This window comes from Lagenorhynchus albirostris, chromosome 11, assembly GCF_949774975.1.
Source record: "Lagenorhynchus albirostris chromosome 11, mLagAlb1.1, whole genome shotgun sequence".
Taxonomy (NCBI): Eukaryota; Metazoa; Chordata; class Mammalia; order Artiodactyla; family Delphinidae; genus Lagenorhynchus; species Lagenorhynchus albirostris.
The window spans coordinates 45,717,167-45,738,491 of NC_083105.1; the positions used below are offsets into that span (position 1 = coordinate 45,717,167).

General features: G+C 35.4%; 1 protein-coding gene across 2 annotated transcripts in view; it reads left to right on the forward strand.

Moving 5' to 3' along the window:
* Positions 1-21,325, forward strand: part of ZFC3H1 (zinc finger C3H1-type containing) — a 49,372-nt gene that overhangs the window by 3,820 nt on the left and 24,227 nt on the right. For both annotated transcript variants that reach the window (XM_060165320.1, XM_060165321.1), the window contains exons 2-12: positions 1,877-2,293; positions 8,859-8,923; positions 12,057-12,255; positions 12,504-12,727; positions 14,528-14,651; positions 16,780-16,877; positions 18,338-18,547; positions 18,747-18,911; positions 19,842-19,979; positions 20,623-20,744; positions 21,160-21,309. In XM_060165320.1, the coding sequence (XP_060021303.1) occupies positions 1,877-2,293; positions 8,859-8,923; positions 12,057-12,255; positions 12,504-12,727; positions 14,528-14,651; positions 16,780-16,877; positions 18,338-18,547; positions 18,747-18,911; positions 19,842-19,979; positions 20,623-20,744; positions 21,160-21,309 (1,912 nt within the window). The remainder of the gene's footprint in view (positions 1-1,876; positions 2,294-8,858; positions 8,924-12,056; positions 12,256-12,503; positions 12,728-14,527; positions 14,652-16,779; positions 16,878-18,337; positions 18,548-18,746; positions 18,912-19,841; positions 19,980-20,622; positions 20,745-21,159; positions 21,310-21,325) is intronic.

Here is a 21,325-nt window from a genome sequence, read left to right on the forward strand (position 1 = left end):
ACCTAGACACAAAGCTATGCATAAATTGTGATAAACAGACACAAAGCTATGCATAAATTGTGATAAACATGGAAGAGGTGAGATTGGAAAGGAATCATGAAAGCATTATATGCCATTTTAAGGATTTTGGACTCTATTCTTAGATTAAAACAAGGGATGAGATCTGATCAGATTTGTGTTCTAGAAAGATTAGTCTACCAATAGGATGGAGAATGGCTTGTGGGAGATAGAACCCTAAATGGCTATCACCAGCCAAAACTATGGGAGTGCATTAGAACGCTCAAAATTGACAGAGAGAGACTAAGTAGAGCTCACTGGCGAGCACCATTTTTGCAGTAGTTGGAGGAGAAAGGAGTCATGAAAACTTACAGGCAAAAAAAAAATAAGGAAACAAAGGGAGAGTAGAGTTATGGAAGCTAAGAGAGAAGTAGTTTACAGTGTTTAGTGCTGCAGAGAAGTCAGGGTGGATAAACTCAGCCAGCAGAAGCCAGATTCCATTTGGTGGAGGAGTAAGACAGGTAATGAGAAACTAGTATTGTTTCAAGAAACTGAGCTCTGAAGAGATCAGAAAAACAGATTTACTAGAACAGTTTTGCTGCAGAACTGTTAAAGATTTTCAGTTGTAGTGCTCATTTAGTTTCTAAAATATTTGGTGGTACTTCCCATTCTTAAATTGGTCATTAGGGAAGTTTAAAAATTTTGGGGGCTTCCCTGGTGGCACAGTGGTTGGGAGTCCGCCTGCCGATGCAGGGGACGCGGGATCGTGCCCCGGTCCGGGAGAATCCAACATGCCGCGGAGCGGCTGGGCCCGTGAGCCGTGGCCGCGGAGCCTGCGCTCCGCGGCGGGAGAGGCCACGACAGTGAGAGGCCTGCATACCGCAAAAAAAAAAAAAAAATCTTTGTAGATTGCTTTTCCGTTAAGTTGTTACACAGAGAAGAAACTATTTAGGGAACTGTAATGTTATATCGTAGCGAATTTAATGATCTATAAATGACATATTAAAACCACTACTTGTCTTTTGTTAATTTCTAGGCTGGAGAAGTGAGGTGGAACAGTTCTCATATGTATGAATTAATTTGAATAAAAATTGTAGTTTGGAACCTTGTAGCCATTTCCAACCAAGAAGTTAAGTTTTATGTATCACTATGTTAGAGAAGAAAAAAAAACAAAAGTAATTGGTTTTAGATATCCTTTTCTTCAGGGGAAAATTAGAAGATACATTTTGAATACAACTTAAGGTTTTTTTTTTATTATTTAACTGCCTTCATTGTCTTAGTTATATATATGTTGGATGTTAGTATACTTGATGAGCTCTGTACTTGTTATCTGTTAGGTTTTTAATACAGTGTTTCTTATTCATAACTTAGTCTTAACTATTGTCAGTGTTAATTTTTTATCTCTTTTTAAAAATTTGAGACATGACAAGAAACTAATTAAAAAGAAGAAACGTTTTCTTCTGATTATCTGAAGTGTAAATTATCCACATCTGTGACAAACCATTCAGTTTCTCCCCTCTTCCTTCAGAAAGGAATCTCTAACATCCAGCTCATTATGGGCTTTCCTGATAACCTGCAGAAGGAAGGATGCTATAACCTAACTAGGTGTAATACCTGTGGATACAACAGGTAATAAGTGACATGAGTGATTTTGTAAGTGGACTATTTATATGCATACTTGTTAATTTTAAAGTATGGGCACATAATGAAATTGGGCATTAGCAGCACATGTGTTAAATGGCATTTAGTAATTTTAAAATATCAGTTCATCTTCCTTGAAAAACATGAAAAAGGGAGACAATTCATCTATAGTCTAATGTGTTTTTGTTAAATTAACTGGAAAATTTTTGGAAACTGGTTTCCTTAATATGCTGTTCAGCTAAAAGTTTTGGAAGATCTCCATCAAGAAAACAGAATTATTCATCAAAAAGTGAAAACTGTGGGGAAGAAACTTTTGAAGATTTACTTTTGAAGTATAAGCAAATACAGTTGGAACTAGAGTGCATCAATAAGGATGAAAAACTAGCTTTGAGTAGCAAAGAGGAGAATGTGCAAGAAGATCCTAAAACACTGAACTTTGAGGACCAAACAAGCACTGATAATGTCAGTATTATAAAGGACTCAAGTAAAGAAGTAGCTCCTGAGGAGAAAACACAGGTCAAAACTTTTCAGGCATTTGAATTAAAACCACTCAGGCAAAAATTGACTTTACCAGGAGATAAGAACCGGTTGAAAAAAGTTAAAGATGGAACAAAACAGCTTTCCCTGAAATCTGACACTACTGAATCTAGTCAAGGTAATGGAATTTAAAATTTCAATTAGTGATGATATGCTTCTTCCTCTAAAGGGGTAACTAGTTATTTTGGTAGTGTACTTCATTGAAATGATTCTGGTGTTTTATCTGTGAATTCTTTTTGCAGATAGTAGATAGTCGTATTGTTGGGTGATGACAAGTTTTGTTTCATTCTGATCTTTCACCACTTTTGGCCTTAAGTGCTGATCAGGACTAATAATACAGTTTTTAACATAAGTGGTAGTGGGCACCTTTGTTCCCTAACTTACAGGGGATACTTTTGCCATTTACTTTTAGATATGATGTTGGCTAAGTTTATTGTAGGAGTCCTTTATTGGGTAAAGGAAGTGTTCACCCCAACCCCAGCCCCCATTCCTTATTTGAAATTTTCAGCATGAATGGATTTTGAAGTTTATCAAATCTTTTTTCTTCATTTATGGAGAAGAGCATCTAATTTTTCTCCTTTAATTTATTAGTGTAATGGATTATATTAATTGATTTTTGTAGTGTTAAACCACCCTTGTATGATTGGGATAAATCCACTTAGTTCATGATATATCATTTTTATACATCATGGATTTGGTTTGTTAATTTTTTCTTTTCCTCTTTTTTATGAATGTATGATTTATATACAGTAAAAATTTACCCATTTAACTGTATAGTTCTTTGAGTTTTGACAAATGCAAGCAGTTGGGTAACCATTGCCAGCCATCACTATCATAGAACAGTTTCATTAACTCCCACCGATTCCCTCATGCCACCAACCCTACTTGGTAACCTCTGGTCTGTTTTCTGACCCTATACTTTTGCCTTTTCCAGAATGTCATATAAATGGAGTCTTGTAGAACATTGCCTTTTAACCCTAGCTGCTTTCCCTTAGCATAGTGTATTTGAGATTGATCCATGTGGTTGCTTATGTCAGTAGTTCATTTCCGTTTTATTGCTGAATGCCCCCTATGGCTATGCTACAGTTTGTTTATCCATTTCCCACTTCAGGGACATTTGGTTCTTCCAGTTTGGGGCAGTTACAAAACCTTCATAGATAAAGGTTTGCTAATGTTTTGTTTAGGATTTTTCACGTAGGTTCATAGTCTGTAGTTTTGTTCCTTCTTTTTCCTTACAAGTTTTAGTATAAGGTTATGATGCTCAGAATGAGTTGGGGAGTGGTTTCCTCTTTGTTCTCTGGGATAGTTTTAAGGTTGGAATCATTCCTGGGATATTTGGTAGATCTTGCTGATAAAATTACCTGGGCCAGGATGGCTTTTTTTCTGGGAAGGTTTTAAACTACTGACTGTTTATGTTTTCTATTTCTGGTTAAGGCAGTTTAGGTAAACTATTTTTCTTGTAATGTGCTCGTTTCCTGTAAGTTGTACAGTTTATACTAAGTTATTCTGAAGAATCTTACATTTTTATTATCCACAGCAGTTATTAATTGTGTCTCCCATCATCTTTTAAAAATTTCCCCAGAAATAAGTCCACAGCTTTTAAAACTCATTAATTTTTAGCCTCTCTACTATTAACATCATTTGGGGCTATGAAACTTCTTTTTCTACTTTAGCTGCATCTCAGTTTGTCATTTGTAAATTTTTTTCATTCAGTTCTAAGTGTTTTCTAATTTTTGTTATTCTTTGGCCTATAGGCTGTTTAGAAGTGTGTTCCAAAACACGTAGGTTTTTTAGGTGTATATTTTGTCATTGAATTCTAAGTCAATCACATTGTCAGAGAATGAGATCTATATAGTAGCAATCTTTTGAAATATTTGTAGAGACTTGCTTTATTGTCTAGTATGTGATTGATTTTCGTAACTGTTGTGTGTTTGAAAGGAATGTTTGGATTGTTAGATCAAGGTTTTTTTTTTTTTTTTTGAGGTATGCGGGCCTCTCACTGTTGTGGCCTCTCCCATTGCGGAGCACAGGCTCCGGACTCGCAGGCTCAGCGGCCATGGCTCACGGGCCCAGCCGTTCCGCGGCATGTGGGATCTTCCCGGACCGGGGCATGAACCTGTGTCCCCTGCATTGGCAGGTGGACTCTCAACCACTGCACCGCCAGGGAAGCCCCTAGATCAAGCTTTTATGTTCACATCTTCCTTCTAAGATATGAACATTTTTTGATCTGCTTGATCTGTCAATTGCTGAGAGGCTTGCTAAAATCTGCCAGTATGGTAGTGGATTTCTAGTTTTCAGTTTTTGCTTTAAATACTTTGAGGCTGGGGAATTGACTTATTATTCTCATTATTATGTAGTGATCTCTATCTCTAGTAATGTTTTTGCCTAAAAGACTATTTTGTCTCATGTTAATAAACACACCATCTTTCTCTTGTTAAGTATATATGCTTTGTATATCACTTTCCATCCTTTCAGTCTTTCTGTATCTTCATGTCCCAAATGTTACTTGTACATTGTATGGAGCTGGATTTCATTTGTAGTTTAACCTGACGATCTTTGTCTTTTAACAAGAACATATAGTTCACATTTTTTCATGATTACTGATATTTGTATTTATTTCCTTTTCTTTTTTTTCTGTCTTGCCTCTTTTGACTTTTTTTTTTAATACAACTTTTTTTTTTCTTTTACTCGTTTGGAAGTTAGATACAAAGTTTTTGGTCTCATTGATTCCTTTAGGAATTGTAACATGAATTCTTATCAGTGTTTAAAGTTAATCAAGTTATTTACCCTTTCCCTGATATACAAGGACCAGTATTTGCCTACCTTTGCCCATGTATTTAACACTTTCTTGGCTCACTCTTCCTTCTGTGTCTAGAATCACTTATGCTTAAAATACATTTTTAAGAATTTCCTTTAGTTTGTGTCTGCTATATGAAAACCTTATTTCTGTTTATCCTATTTTAAAGACAATTTTCTTAGGTTTAGAATTCTAGATTAGTTAATTATATTCTCAGTATATTGAAGATATTTTCTGGCTTCCATTGTTGATTTTGAAAAGTCAGCTATCAATCTTTTTTTTTTAATAAAACATTTTAAAAAATTTATTTATTTATTTTTGGCTGCGTTGGGTCTTCGTTGCTGTGCGCAGGCTTTCTCTAGTTGGCGAGAGGGGGCTACTCTTCGTTGCAGTGCGCGGGCTTCTCCTTGCGGTGGCTTCTCTTGTTGCAGGACACAGGCTCTAGGCGCGCGGGCTTAAGTAGTTGCAGCATGCGGGCTCAGTAGTTGTGGCTTGTGGGCTCTAGAGCGCAGGCTCAGTAGTTGTGGCGCACGGGCTTAGTTGCTCTGTGGCATGTGGGATCTTCCCAGACCAGGGATTGAACCCGTGTCCCCTGCATTGGCAGGGGATTCTTAACCAATCTGCCACCAGGGAAGCCCAACTTCTGTCTTTTCAACTAGGCTTCCGGAAAGGCTAATCTACGTTGACTCCTTTCAGTTCACCTGTCATTCCTTCTTAACTCAATGTAGTTTGCTTTTCTGACCCTACCAGAATACTGAAACTACTCATGGCACAGTTACTTTGACCTAATTGCAAAATTCATTTTTCATTTTCATTCCTTTTTTATTTCATTCTTCCATTTATTCAAAATTTAGTTGAGCACTTTATTCCAGCCTCTTGGAAGTACATCAGTGGAAAATAGACAGTCATTTATGCCTTCATGGGCTTGCATTTTAAGAAGAGGAGACAGTAAATATGATGAGTAAATAACAGTTGTAGAGAGAGAAAAAGCATAGCAGTAAGTAAGTTAGGATGGAGATAGTGGGTACTGGCTGCAGTATTAATGGGTGATCAGGAGAGGCCTGAATTTGAAGGTGAGATTTAAACAAAGGCTTTGAAGACGGTGGGGGAATAGCCAAATGGGGGAAATAGGTTTCTAGGCAAAGAGAATAAATAGCTAGAGCATTGATTTTCTAACTGTGGTCCTTGGACCTTCTTTACCTGGGAACTTGATAGAAATGCAAATTCTTAGGCCCTACCCCAAATCTGCTAAGTTGGAAACTCTGGAAATGGGGCCCAGCAATCTGTATTTAAGAAGCCCTCTTGTTGATTCTGATACTTGATAAAGTTTGAGAATCACTGAACTAGAGTAATGACCCTTAGGCAGAAGGGTACTGGCATATTTGTGGAATAACAGGGAAACCAGTGCCACTAAAGAAGAGAGAGTGATGGGGAATGAGTAGTGGGAGAGAAGAGGTCAGAGATAACGAGTTGGGACAGATCATGTATTTTGTAAGATGGTTTTTATTCTGAGTGAAATAGGAGCTGTTGCAGGGTTTTGAGCAAAGGATTGGCATAATTTGTTTTAAATTCTCAAAGGATCACTGCTGCTATGTTGAGAGTATCCTGTAGGGAGTAGACACATCTGTTATATTCAGTGATGTTTTTCTCACTAATCCTGAAATTTGGGGATTTCTATGCTACTGTACACATCAGTAGTTTCTTGCAACTTTCTGATTTTCCTTTTTTAAAAAAAATACTTTTCCTATGTAACTTCTTAACTGTTGATGTCCTCACCGTTCTCTTCTCCTTGGGTGTTCTCAGTTATTATGGTTTTAGCTACCACCTATATCCTGACTGTCTCTAGCTCGGTTTAGAATTTCAGGTAATAATTTTAAAAATACTGCATGACTGCATAAGACCAATTTTCATTTCGGAAGTATTGAGTAAGAATTAAAATAGAAATATTTTTATAGAGATCCATGATAGTGGTACGACAGAAGGACCAAACTACATGTTTGGTCAATTAAATCATAACCTGCTTTTATTAATCTTTGTGTAAAGTTAGATTTATGGTCTGAAATTTACGGTTTGTGCTTGTTTTTCAGGTGACATTGTGCTCATTAGGTAGCTGCCAGCTTAGTGCATAGTTGCCTGTATGCTCCCTTAAAGGGAGGTGCTGCCATCTTTTATAGATGAAAGAGAGCCTCATCAACTAATAAACTCTCATGACTAATGACTCATAGTATAGGAGAAAAGTTCTTTGTACGTTTATTGTGGAAAGTCTGTCTTTATTTTTTTTCCTTGTTCATTTTTGTCTAATAGTTATTACTATTCTCTTATTCTTTGAAGTATGGTCAGTTTTGTTATAAGGTGACATGCATTCCTGGAAACCACTACACTGCAGAATTGCACAATAAAAGGCACAGGGCTAGGGGCAAATGGTGTTAGGGAAAACAACACTCAAAAACCTTGTCAGTGGCACATGAAAAAAGATTGGAATCTAATAAAAACGGTAATGCAGGTTTACACATTAAATGGGTAAAAATGCTTGAAATACTACAATAAATATGTCACTTTACCTTGGAAAAGACCTAAAATGTGCTTGTGGAAGTAGATCTGCAGCTTATGAGTTACTGTGAAGTAGAACAAGGAAGGTTATTTGAAATTGGACAGTAAGTTGCAACACCAGATGGGGATGGGTGTGCATATACAGTGAACTGAAGTAGCTGGTAAATTGATCACCATGCGTGGGATTTGTATATTCCTACATGGATCACCTGGGTGCAGCTTTCTGCATTCTCTTAGTGTTTCTTGGACGCAAATTGTACGTAAGCAAATGTGAAATTTGTGTTGTCCTCAGATTATTTTCTAATATATCAATCATGTTGCAACAAATTCATATTTCCAAAACAAGCCTTATGGCAGAACTGACCTAACTCAAAGTTTGGTGATTGCCTTCCATTTACTTTTTCTAGGTACTTGATATAATAATTTTTCTATGTATTGAATAAGTTGCCTATTCTTTTATCAGTAGGTCTTGAGCAATCAAATTAGGATATTTGGAATACTGGTAGTGGTATTATGGAAAAAAAAACTAGGTTTGGAGTTTAGACTTAGTTGAATCCTAGCTTTGCAAATTTATTTGTGTCATCTTAAGAAAAGATTTTCTTAGTTTTTAACTTAATCTGTTTTAGCTATGAAAGTGCCTCTCTCAGTACTATTATATATGTACTGTAACTTTACTGTGTAATTTGTAGAGCTGTCATAGATTAGATAATATATAAATAAGATTTTGTAATAGCTTAATCAGAAATCTGGGCCCAAGGCTAGAATTCTGGAAAATGTGTGGAAGGACTTAATTTGGTTGATACTTAACCTACTTCTGTTGATGCTTTTCTGCATAAATAGAGAACATTTCTTTTTTTTTCTACTTTTTGGCCAAGTCCCGAAGACATTTCTTTAATGAATAAATCCAATACAATCTCTAAATGTTGAATTCATTTCAACTTTTGAGGTCTGAATTAATCATCACATATTCTTTTCTGTGTATTATCTATTCAGTAATGAAGCTTTGTTTCTTGTCTGTCTGCTTTGTAAATTCTGTTCTTATTTGAAATAATTATTTTTAGTTCAGAAGTCATTCTTACCATAGTGCAGTTTTAATTTATAATTTAATATTTTGAATTGTTTTTGCATTATAACTTTCAGAAATGAGGCTGATGTGGAAAGTTTGTTCAGATTTTCATTCTCTCTAACAACATTCTTTCCTTTTGGTTGAGAGATTGAGAAAATGAGACCCTTTAATGAGACCGTTTAAAATAAATACTAGTAAATATCATATAGCATTTTAAATTGATTGTGGCAACCTTTTAAAGCATTCAGAATATGCTGTTTTATTTTAAAGGATTAGAAGATAAGGAACAAAATTTAACGAGAAGAATTAGTGCCTCAGATATTCTATCTGAAAAGGTAAGATACTGCTTTGTGAGATTGGATATCTCTGTAAGACTGATTCTTGCACTGCTTTACTCTGTTCTTTTGAAAGGGAAATTCTGTCTTGTTTTTCACTCATTTTTTGTTTTTCAGCATTGCTATACCTTCATTTGGATATAAGCCTTAAAGATAAGAAAATCTGGAGAGACATCTTGGAGTATCTCCACTGGGTTCAATTAGATTACATTTAATTTAATTGAAATGTTATATGTATCTATAGATAATGTTTTTGCTTTTTTGGTTTTTTTTTTTTTTGGTGGTATGCGGGCCTTTCACTGTTGTGGCCCCTCCTGTTGCAGAGCACAGGCTCCGGACGCGCAGGCTCAGCGGCCATGGCTCACGGGCCCAGCCGCTCCGCGGCATGTGGGATCTTCCCGGACCAGGGCACGAACCCGTGTCCCCTGCATCGGCAGGCAGACTCTCAACCACTGCGCCACCAGGGAAGCCCTGCTTTTTTGGATTTTGAAACTTCTCATTTTCCTCCACAGATTTTCTTTTCCTAATTTTGGGGGATTATGCTGTGTGAGAAAGCTTTGGAGTTAGACAAACCTTGACCTGGTATCCAATTCTAGCTCCTCTTATTAGCTGAGTGATCCTTGTGTATGCTGTTTAGCCTTTGCTTGCCTCTGTTTTCTTTTCTACAAAATGAGTTTAATGTCATCTGTTCTCTGGGTTATTGTGAGGTTCAGCAGGATAAAGTACAAGAGCATCAAGCACTGTGTTCGACGTGTAATAGGTATTCACTGGCCCAAGCCTTTTGTTTGTTGAATTAGAGATCTGAAATATCTGCAGTTTCTTCTATTAAGATTTCAGTTTTTTATGCTTTTTATGGGTAAACTGAAATGATGCAAAGAGCCTAGAAGCTTTAGGAAGGAGAGGGTCCTGAATTTAAGGATGATAATATAATAGATACACACGCATGTGCACATACACGTGCGTGCATTTATATGTGTATGGTTTTGAATAACTCTGTAAGGTAGGTTGACATCTCTTTTACAGATGAACTAAGATTCATGTGCATAGATTAAGTGACTTGCCTAAAGTTACATAGGACTTAGGCGTCAGAACAAGGAGTTTGAATGAGGCTCAGTGCTCTTGCTGATCAAGTAGCTGCTTTAAGTAGCATATAGTTGAATGACAGAATCATTGGTCTCTTTCATTCCAGAAGGGTTAGTAGCAAAAGATAATCAAAGACTTTTAAGTCTCAGTGGAACAGTAATGATAGCTTTATTTTACTTAAGCTCTGGATCAGCACTGTCCAATAGAATTTTCTACAATAATGGAAATGTTCTATACCTGCACTCTCCAGTATGGTAGCTATTAGCTACATGTGGCTATTAAGCACTTGGAATGTGACTAGTGTGGCTGAGGAAATAAAGTTGTTATTCAATTTTAGCTAAATTTAAATAGCCATACATGGCTTGTTGGTCCCATTTTTGGATAGCATGGCTGTAGGTCTTCAGTACCAAGCAGTAGAATTTGATATGTTTAAGTGACTTGGAGTAAAAAAGACTCATGATAATTTTTAAGCTCATTTGTTACATATATTTCCCAAAAAAGGAAAGAGTAACTGTATCCTGGCTTGGTTAAACTGAAGTACTGAAATATGTGTTGGTAGTTTAATTAGAGATTTATAATAGTCTATATAAGGTTAAACTACTAGGTAGGATCCACTGGGTTTTTTTTTATGTTTAAGAATTAAATAATTTATTGGATTTTAAAAATGTAATTACAATTCACCTATAAGGGAAAGTTACTAGGTAAGCGGGCCTTAACCTTCTTGAGTCTTAGCCTCTTTTGAGTCGCCCCTCCTTTTCCATATATACACATAAAGGAAAAACACATACAGCTTTGTATTTAACTTCAAGGAGTGGGGATGCCAAAGGACTCCTTATCTCTCTCCCACTAAAGTCTCATGGACTCCAATTTAGAACCTCTGCTTAGGTTGCCTGACATTTTCAGTTATATTTTAGCTAAAATGTACAGAATAGAATAATTTTAAAAGTTAACTCAAAAAAAGTGGAGTGAAAAAATTAAGAAGTTGCTTCAATTGAAAAAAAGTTCTCATACATTTGTTCCTAAACTGTTTTCCTGTTTTAGCTTCCCTGAAGAAGTCTTGGGTGTTCAAAATATTTTCAATATTCAGATAAATATCTGTAGCTTTAGAACATGGAATGCTCTAATATAAGCAAATCTTTACATATTTTTTCCTTTAAAACTGATTTAAAGGGGGCTTCCCTGGTGGTGCAGTGGTTGAGAATCTGCCTGCTAATGCAGGGGACACGGGTTCGCGCCCTGGTCTGGGAGGATCCCACATGCTGCGGAGCAACTAGGCCCGTGAGCCACAACTACTGAGCCTGCAAGTCTGGAGCCTGTGCTCCGCAACCAGAGAGGCTGCGATAGTGAGAGGCCCACGCACCGTGATGAAGAGTGGCCCCTGCTTGCTACAGCTAGAGAAAGCCCTCGCACAGAAACGAAGACCCAACACAGCAAAAATTAATTAATTAATTGATAAACTCCTACCCCCAACATCTTAAAAAAAAAAACACCATGCTTCATCAATGTCTTCTTAAAAAAAAAACTGATTTAAAGATTTATAAAAGATTTATAAAATATATATTTTAAAAAGTTTGCAAATTTGTATCTTGACATTCACTGTGCCTGTTCTGTGTAGTACTTGTAAGGCTAGTACAAGTACACATGATTATGGAACCACTTCGTTCTTCATTCCTTACCTCCCCTGGGTTGATTTCTTCTTGCATTCACTGCCATCAGATTTCTACTCCTGTTTGGGAGGCAGTTAAATGCCAATCTCTAACCCTTAACTTTTTTTTTTCATCATCAGTTGTACTCTCCCCTTCTAACCCTTCACACTTACATATAAACACATACCCTCTACAGATTGATCTTCTGTTTGTATTACAGGGACTGAATTAGAGTATAGGGCTATGGTAAGTTATTCAGTTTCCTTATTTTATTTGTATTAATATTTACCATTTAAGTATTTGCCTTAAAACTAACTAACTGATGTTATAAAAGATTTGACTTGGTAATATGTTTAAAGTCAAATAATAGAATCTTTAAATGGCAACTGTTTCTTTTTTTAAAGAAGCTTGGTGAAGATGAAGAGGAGCTATCTGAATTGCAGCTTCGTCTTTTGGCTCTTCAGTCAGCCAGTAAAAAATGGCAACAAAAAGAACAGCAGGTGATGAAAGAAAGCAAAGAAAAGCTGACTAAGATGAAAACTGTACAGCAGAAAGTTAAAACCAGTACAAAAACACATTCGGCCAAAAAAGTTAGCACTACAGGTGATCATTTCTGTTAAATTCTTTTAATTGATTTCCTATATCAGTATGGTTTTTAGATTTTAATTCAGAAAGTTTTGAGCTGAGAATTATATTCTGACTAAAGTATAATCGTATATAAATGAACTTAGAGGAGCAGCTGTATATATGACTTAATAATGAAAAAAAATGTTAAAGCTCTTATTTTCTTTTATCTTCTAGAAAATTCTAACTCTAATAGATACTGATGTTTCTATATTTTTTATTTAAAGCTAAACAAGCATTGAGGAAGCAGCAAACAAAGGCATGGAAGAAACTACAACAACAAAAAGAACAGGAAAGACAGAAAGAAGAGGATCAACGGAAACAAGCTGAAGAAGAAGAGAGAAGGAAAAGAGAAGAAGAAATCAGAAAAATTCGAGATCTCTCAAATCAGGAAGAGCAATACAATCGATTCATGAAATTGGTTGGTGGAAAGAGGCGATCAAGGAGTAAAGTAAGGAGTTCAAAAATACAAAATCAAAATATTACTCAAATTTAACTGTCCTTATAGTCTTATTTCATAAATTCAGTCAACTAAGAAAAAGTATTACATTCTTTTGTTTGATAGAGCTCATTATATAAATAACTCTTGGGAAGAAGGGAAGGTAGGTTATAATTGAGAATGAGTCGTTTTTATAGTTATAGATATTAGAAATAAAAGAAATGAAAGGCTAATATTATGGTTAGAAAAGCTTCCTTTTGACTTTTTTGTCATTTTCTGTTTAGAAGAAAGTAGCATTACTGAGTTGTAGTGAGGACTTATTCTTAAAATGACTGTTCCCTATTAGTTTTCCATTTTTTAGTAATGTAGAATTAGAAATGTGTCATGATTAATTGATATGGACTTTTTTTTTTTTTTTTGGCGGTACGCAGGCCTCTCCTGTCGCGGAGCACAGGCTCCGGACGTGCAGGCTCAGTGGCCATGGCTCACGGGCCCAGCCACTCCGTGGCATGTGGGATCTTCCCGGACCAGGGCTTGAACCCGTGTCCCCTGCATCGGCAGGCGGACTCCCAACCACTGCGCCACCAGGGAAGCCCGATATGGACTATTTTAAAGAAAGTTAAATCGTCATATAGTCATAGCGTTAGTGCATGTGACTTTAGTTATCAAGCATTTGTGAGCCTTTATTATGTATAAGTCATTGATAATGACTAAGTCATTTTCTTTTATGGATGGTGTTAGGAAGTAAACTGGAGATTTAATACTGATCTACTGCTATTAGCAGTGACAAATTTCAGAATTCTGAGCTTTAATAATACACTCACGAGTGTAGTCTCATACACTCGTGGGTGTATTATTAAAGAATAGAGGGATATTTAAGAATAAGAGCTATTTAATTGTAGCAAGTCAAGAGTTAGGTTTGCTTAAGTAAGGAATATATAAGTATTCATACTTTGAACTTCCAGAAAGCACTTTGATAGAATCTTTTTTTAGAGAAGTATTGTATTAATAGTTGTATGTTACTCTTATATCCATCTGGATAGTTTTTTTTAATTTTGCGGTACGCGGGCCTCTCACTGTTGTGGCCTCTCCCGTTGCAGAGCACAGGCTCTGGACGCGCAGGCTCAGCGGTCATGGCTCACGGCCCCAGCTGCTCTGCGGCATGTGGGATCCTCCCGGACCGGGGCACGAACCAGCGTCCCCTGCATCGGCAGGCGGACTGTCAACCACTGCACCACCAGGGAAGCCCCAGATAGTTTTTGCTAGTTTTCAATTTGTTATAAACTGTCTCCGAGTGGAACATTTTAAGAAGTAAAAAAAAAAAAGAAAACATACGAGCATATGACAAGAGTTTTTAGTCTTCAGTTATCATTAGTTTATTCATAACTAAAATGTTAACGATTATTTGGGCAATATTCTAAATATAGTTTTGATTACATAAAACTTGAATTCATTTATCTGATTTCTTAGCTTACAGAGAGAGGCTATTAGTATTTATGAGCTTAGGGTCATCTTATTTTCTAGAGGAATAGCTGATTATTTAGTGGCTCAGCTCACTCTGGGAGATTTCATCTGTATATATAGTACTTGCTAGTTTCATTTTCTGACAGTTGTAAAATGTCAACCACAGTGTACCTGTCATGTGTGTTGAATTTCCCCAATCAGATGTGATAGGCAGTTCTAACTGGATCATCATGATTATTGATACTGTTCTACATAAAATATAACTATTAATTGTTTTGTAATTTCTAGCCTAAGAATAGATTAAGACAGAAAATATTGTGAAACTAAAAAAAAATCTTGTGTAATTAGTCCTCAGACCCTGACCTGAGACGATCCTTAGATAAGCAACCTACTGATAGTGGAGGAGGCATTTATCAATATGATAACTATGAAGAAGTTGCTATGGATACAGATAGTGAAACCAATTCTCCAGGTATGAGCTAAACCTTAAAACATATGCATGTTCACAATTATTAAGTAGAAAATCGTAACAAAGCTACCCAAAACCTTGCAAGAAATGTGTAATGAAAGTGAGATTTGCTGGTGGGCTGTACAACCATAGACATTATTTGGTGTTACAAATAATTCAAGAGCAAACCTCAAATGTGTAATATTAACCTTTATTTCTAAGTATTTCTTTCTATATAGCATTTTAATAAGAAGGCAGTGTTTTACTGTTAACTATGTGATCTAAAAAGTGAATATTGTGGGAAAGGTGAGAACACTGTTTTAAAAAACATATAAACAAACCTTTGCTTTCTTAAGTATCTTTGTATCTAAGGCATTCTTCGCTTTAGTTAAAAAAAGTGGGGGGGATCTTTCTTGATTTTAGGCTTCCTTCCTCCTTCCACTGATGATACTCTGTAGGAATAGGGAGATGGAAAGTGATACTAGTGGTGTCTTAGGATCAGCTGGTTAGAACTGTTAGGGCTGTACCTCAGTTAGATTGCACATTTTAGGGTATGACCATCCTTGCGGGCTAGAGGCTCGCTTTAGTTGATATTCAGTGGTGATCAGCTGTGAGAGACCTGTTCTCTTACTAATTAACACACATAAGACTGAGGCAGACAACCAAATGCAGTTGGTGTTCTAGGAACTAGAATACTTACCTGCAAGGCCACATGATCAGTGTTTTTCTTCCAGTGGTCATATTGTGAGACCAAATTAAACTAGAATTCTACTTTAGTGTGCCTAGAGAGAAGGCAAAATCTGTATGATTTGGTAATGTTAATAAAAGTGCTCATTTTCAGGTTACTATGTTTCGGTCCATATTTAATAATCTTGTATTTTGATTTCATAGTTTAATTCTCTTTGGTCAATCTTTAATTTTCATATTTCCAGGTTCTTGGAGATGATTCATTGTAGTTCCCAAGTATTGACAATATTATTATTACTCTTTCTATAAAATAATTTTATGATCTACCCTCTTAAAAGAATTTTGTAAAAAATTATTATACAGAGAATGTACTCTACTCAGTTTTGTAAATTTTAACTTTTTGCCGTATTCATTACAAATATTTATGTTTTTAAGAAGTAAAGTGTTCTAAAGGTCAGTGTATAGTCAAATGGCATCATTTGGGCCACAGGTCAGCCCCATATAAGGCATGTGGTTAATATCCATATTGACTTGAGAGACAACGGGGACAAAGAAGAAATTTTAGTTTTCCCTAAGGTTGTATGGTTATTGAGTAGCAAGAGTAGTCTTTGAATCTGCCAGATTTCAGTGAGTCTAAAGAAACCACTGACAGTAAAAAGTGCAATTATCAATATTTTTAGCTGCTGCCAAGGAAGAAATGCTAACAATTTAACTGAGATGCATCAGTAACTATTTCAGAATTATTAATGTTTATTTATTTATTTATTTGGCTGCGTCAGGGTCTTAGTTGCAGCATGTGGGATCTTCTTGTTGCAGCATGCAAACTCTTAGTTGTGGCATGTGGGATCTAGTTCCCTCACCAGGGACCAAACCTGGGCCCCCTGCATTGGGAGTCTTAGCCGCTGGACCACCAGGGAATTCCCCAGAATTATTAAAATGTGAAAAAGTGTACACTTTAATAATTAAATACAGTGGGTAATTCTTTTCATTCCTAGTCCTGTTTGCTTTCTATCCAATTTAAATAGTCCATTTCTTCACTTTTCTCCACATGAAGGGAGGAATGGAGTCACCACATCACTGTTTTCCTTTGGTTAGGACACTTTGGCAGATTCAGGGGAATTTTTTGTTTTACTATTTCTTAAAAAGTATGTTTATTTCCAAAAAAAAAAAGTGTGTTTCTAGCCTTTCCTGCTCTATTCCCTGTTACCACCACTAGGTGAAAAGTAGAGCAAAGTAGAGAGTTTTGAGGGACTAAATATCAGCGTAAGCGGATGGCTGATTTTGTAATGATATAAGGACAATAAGGAGGTGGTCTCATGGAAGTCAAATATTTTATTGGAGATTAATAAAATCTCACTTGTACTCTACTTAGATGCAATTTTATTTCTTCAAAAATATCATAAATTTAATTTATTCCTATTGAAATACATCTATTATTAAACTCTTACAAAAATTTTTTTTACAGCTCCTTCACCAGTGCAACCACCGTTCTTCTCTGAATGTTCATTGGGGTATTTTTCTCCGGCACCATCTGTTTCTTTGCCTCCACCACCTCAGGTTTCTGTAAGTGAGAATTGATATGATTTCTACGAAAATTTTGTAGCCTTATGTCTTTTCTAATTTGTTTTGGAAAAGCTGGCCTGTAATTAATTGTTAGGTTTGAAGAGAGCGTAAAATCAAAATTGCTTATCAGAATTAATAGCTATGAAATCTAGGGAATAAACAGTTGATTAGTTATTGGCAGACTATCCATTTGGTAGATTTTTTTCGTAGCTAATTTTTTTTTTAATATCTTTATTGGGGTATAATTGCTTTACAATGGTGTGTTAGTTTCTGCTTTATAACAAAGTGAATCAGTTATACATATACATATGTTCCCATATCTCTTCCCTCTTGTGTCTCCCTCCCTCCCACCCCTCCAGGCGGTCATAGCTAATTTTTAATCTCATGTTGACTTTCTTTCAGTACTTAGTATGTTTCCTTCTTTCTTCTCTTTGTTCCTCTTTGTTCCTCAGAAAATGTATTCCGAAGCAGAGTAAGAATTATCTATTGTTTTGGATTTTTTTTAGGGGGAATTGGGATTTAAGTGCATTAAGGTGCTTCTAGAAACTTTTTTCCTTTCTCCTCTTTTGATTAAATAGTTACTTTTAATTTGAAAATTCAGTAAAAGAAAAGCATTGTCTATGCAAGTTAATTTCTTTTCCCTACCTTTTGAAAGAACTGCCAGTCCCCTGTTAAAAAAAAAAAAGAAAGAAAAAAAAGGAAGTGGGGGATCACAAAGTAAAATTTCTGAAGTTATTTCAGATGAGAGAACCTAGAGGTCACACTGGATCTCTCTTAATAGGTTAGTGGGGACCTTGCCATTTCACAGTTCCTAGGTAGATATCTGGTGTCCTCCTAGGAAGTTGAAGATGAGGGGAATATTAGAGCAGAGAGTGAGAGAGAAACATTTTTATTTTTTCTTTCTTCCTTGAATTGTTCTATATGCCAAGGGAAATACTGGAAAGTCTTTGAAGCAAAAATATGTGCAAATTCAAGGATTTGGGTAAAATTGCCTTTATAGATAATCTCGAAGAAGCCATTTCACAAGGATTTTATGAGGGTAGTGGTGACTCTTCTTTACAATTAATTCTTGAGATACTCTAGACTACGCCCACCCAGAATCCCTTTGGTTCCTAAGTTTTGATTTTTACTTAAGTGTTGTATCTGATTTTTTGTTATCTGTTTGTTTTCAGGTAGTCATCTAGGCAGATAGACACTGTAAAGTTTGATTTCTCTATTTTTAAGTTTATAAATTAAATGTTTCAAATATTGTTGATTTTTTGTAAAAATTATACTTTTTCATGGCTGAATATTGGATTTGGTTAGTTTTGAGATTTCCAGTATTCTTAGTTCACTTATGCTTACAGTAAAGTAATAACCTGTATACCTTTTTCTAATTTAATGTTACTCTAATGATAAACACTTGGAATGGGTAAAATTTGCATAGTAATTATTATTTCTTCTTTTTTAAAAACAACTAGTCAATACCACCTTTGAGCCAGCCTTATGTGGAAGGCTTGTGTGTTTCTCTTGAACCTCTACCTCCTCTACCACCTTTACCACCTCTTCCACCTGAAGATCCAGAACAGCCTCCAAAACCACCTTTTGCAGATGAGGAAGAAGAGGAAGAAATGCTGCTCCGAGAAGAGCTACTTAAATCTCTAGCGAATAAAAGAGCTTTCAAGCCAGAGGTAATTTAGGTACCTGAACCTCTAGGTGGTGCTATTGAGCTTAGTTTTAGGTAGCCCTACTTTTCTCTGCTAGTTTGGGATTCATTGGGCTTTTCAGTAAAGTGGGGATAAGTCTGATAGTACTTTGCTCAAGACCTTTAAAGGGACAGAAATTTCTTTTCATTTAAAATTGCTTCATATCTGTCTCTTTCTTCTTTAGGAAACATCCAGTAATAGTGACCCACCTTCACCTCCAGTTCTGAACAATTCACAGCCTGTGCCAAGAAGCAATCTGTCGATAGTCAGTATTAATACAGTATCTCAGCCTAGGATACAGAACCCAAAGTTTCACAGAGGACCTCGTCTTCCACGAACTGTGATCTCGGTAAAAACAAACAAAATAATTAGTCTTACTGTTATTTAAACAGCTTGTGAGAAATTTGTCTGCAGTTTTGCTGTCCTATTCCCTAACTCCTAGTTTATTATATACAAACATATATGTATTATTTTTTATTTATTAATAGTGAAATGGGAGCAGCTTCTTCACTTGTAAACTGGTAGAGTTCATGATAATATTTTTTGGGAAGCATTATTTTCCTCAGAGAGGTATTTTTTGCCATTTCCTCAGTTTTTGTTCCATATAACTTGGTCCATTTAGATTTTCTGTCTAGTCAGTTTTAGCAAATTATATATATTTTTTATTTCTCCCATCTTGGCTCATAATTTTTCAATTAATGACTGTACTATAATGGAAGAACTTATGATGTTTTTCAATGTTTATTAAGGAGATTGAAATGACAATTTATTTCTACCTTGTTTTCTAATGGGTTTAAAGTAAAATAAATGGAGCAAAGCCAAGTTGAAATCTTGCCTCTGTTCGGTAAACTTATTCTCCATATATAAGCACAAAAGCCAAAAAGATTTATTAATAATAATGTAGAATTATTAATTTTTTCTTTGGCTTTAAAAGGTTAATTTAGATTGCATTATGGTTCTTTATAGAAAGTTGGAGAAAATAAAACTTAATGAAGAAAGTGATGATAGTAGTATCTAGAGAGACTGAGAATATAATCAATAGAATATTTTTATGTTTTTGGATATAACCAGTATCTGTGGAGTGGGACAAAGTAAGTCAATTAATACAATATAAACAGGAGGAACCATAGACTGTCTGCTTGAAACCCATTATTTTTATGAATTTAAATTCGTACAGATAAAGTGACTTGTTCAAGGTCATGAAGCTAATTGTGGTAGAGCCAAGAAAAGGATAGAGATACTTCTGTCATCAAGAGTAACAAATATACTGTCTTTGCAGCTTCCAAAGCATAAATCAGTGGTTGTAACCCTAAATGATTCCGATGATAGTGAATCTGATGGAGAGGCATCCAAGTCAACCAATAGTGTTTTTGGTGGATTGGAGTCCATGATTAAAGAAGCAAGACGAACTGCTGAGGTGAGTGCAGTAATGAAAGATGCAAAGATTTATTGACAATCATTAAAGTTTGTTTGTTTTTCCTGGAAATTAGACCTTAGAGGTTTAGATTTTTAATATATCGAATTATGGAAATATAAATAAGAATTATGGAAATTATAAATAATACAAATAAGTGTTTGTATTATTAGGAGTTTATATAATGAAGTGTGTATAAATTTAGATAGGTTTAACTATTAAAAAACTCCTTTTTTTTTGTTTCCAGTTGACTGTCACTTTTTTCAAAATAGTAAAATTGTGTGGATAATTGTCCTCTGTACTAAGGAAATTTATTGTTTTGGAATTTTGTTATATTACCAGAAAATAGTGTTTTTATCAAAGTGTATCACCTAAATACAACTTTTATCCCTATTCCTAATTGCAACAGTTGCTTAGATATGAAATAGTTCAATTATTTTCAAACCATAAGTCTTGACTACTTACTGGGATTGTACAATTAATTTGGTGGTTAATGGCCAGCACTGTGTTTTTTTAAACGGAATAGAAAATAATGATGAAGATATTTATTTCTAAATATATAAATGTGCACTGGATAATGTAAAATATAGATCTTAGTGTGGGATTATAAAAGCTTTTGATCTGGTTGACTTCAAATGTTTTCTAGCAAGCTTCAAAACCGAAAGTACCTCCAAAATCTGAAAAAGAAAATGATCCCATGCGAACACCTGAAGCTTTGCCTGAAGAAAAGAAGATTGAATATAGATTGTTAAAGGAAGAGATTGCCAAGTAAGTGGCATTTTATGTAATTAGCTTTAAAGGTGTGTACTATTTTCGGTGCTTAATCTGTATACAGTTTATTGGCATTGGGAAATGAAGATGATGATTTTTATCCAAGATGAAGAGTTAATGTTTTTAGAACTTGCACAGGAGGGGGAGCCAGATGATCATCTATAAGCTTGAAGGCAGTGATGCACCGAGGTATAAACAGCTTAGAAAAAGATAAAAGCTGTTACAAAGGAGAACTACACTATCAGCTCTGAATGCCAACTTGGGTCATGCATATTGGTCATCATTGTTATTAGTCAATATGTTAGTCACTTAGTTAATATTTTTACTTTATTTTATGAAATAGAATACATCTTAAAAAATAATTTCAGTTTATTTTTTGGTATAATTTATTAATCTTTATTGATTATTTTAGTCGTGAGAAACAGCGTTTGATTAAATCAGATCAGCTGAAGACAAGTTCATCATCCCCAGCAAACTCTGATGTAGAAATTGATGGGATTGGCAGGATAGCAATGGTTACTAAGCAGGTTACAGATGCAGAAGCAAAACTTAAAAAACATAGGTGAGTCTCATTATCT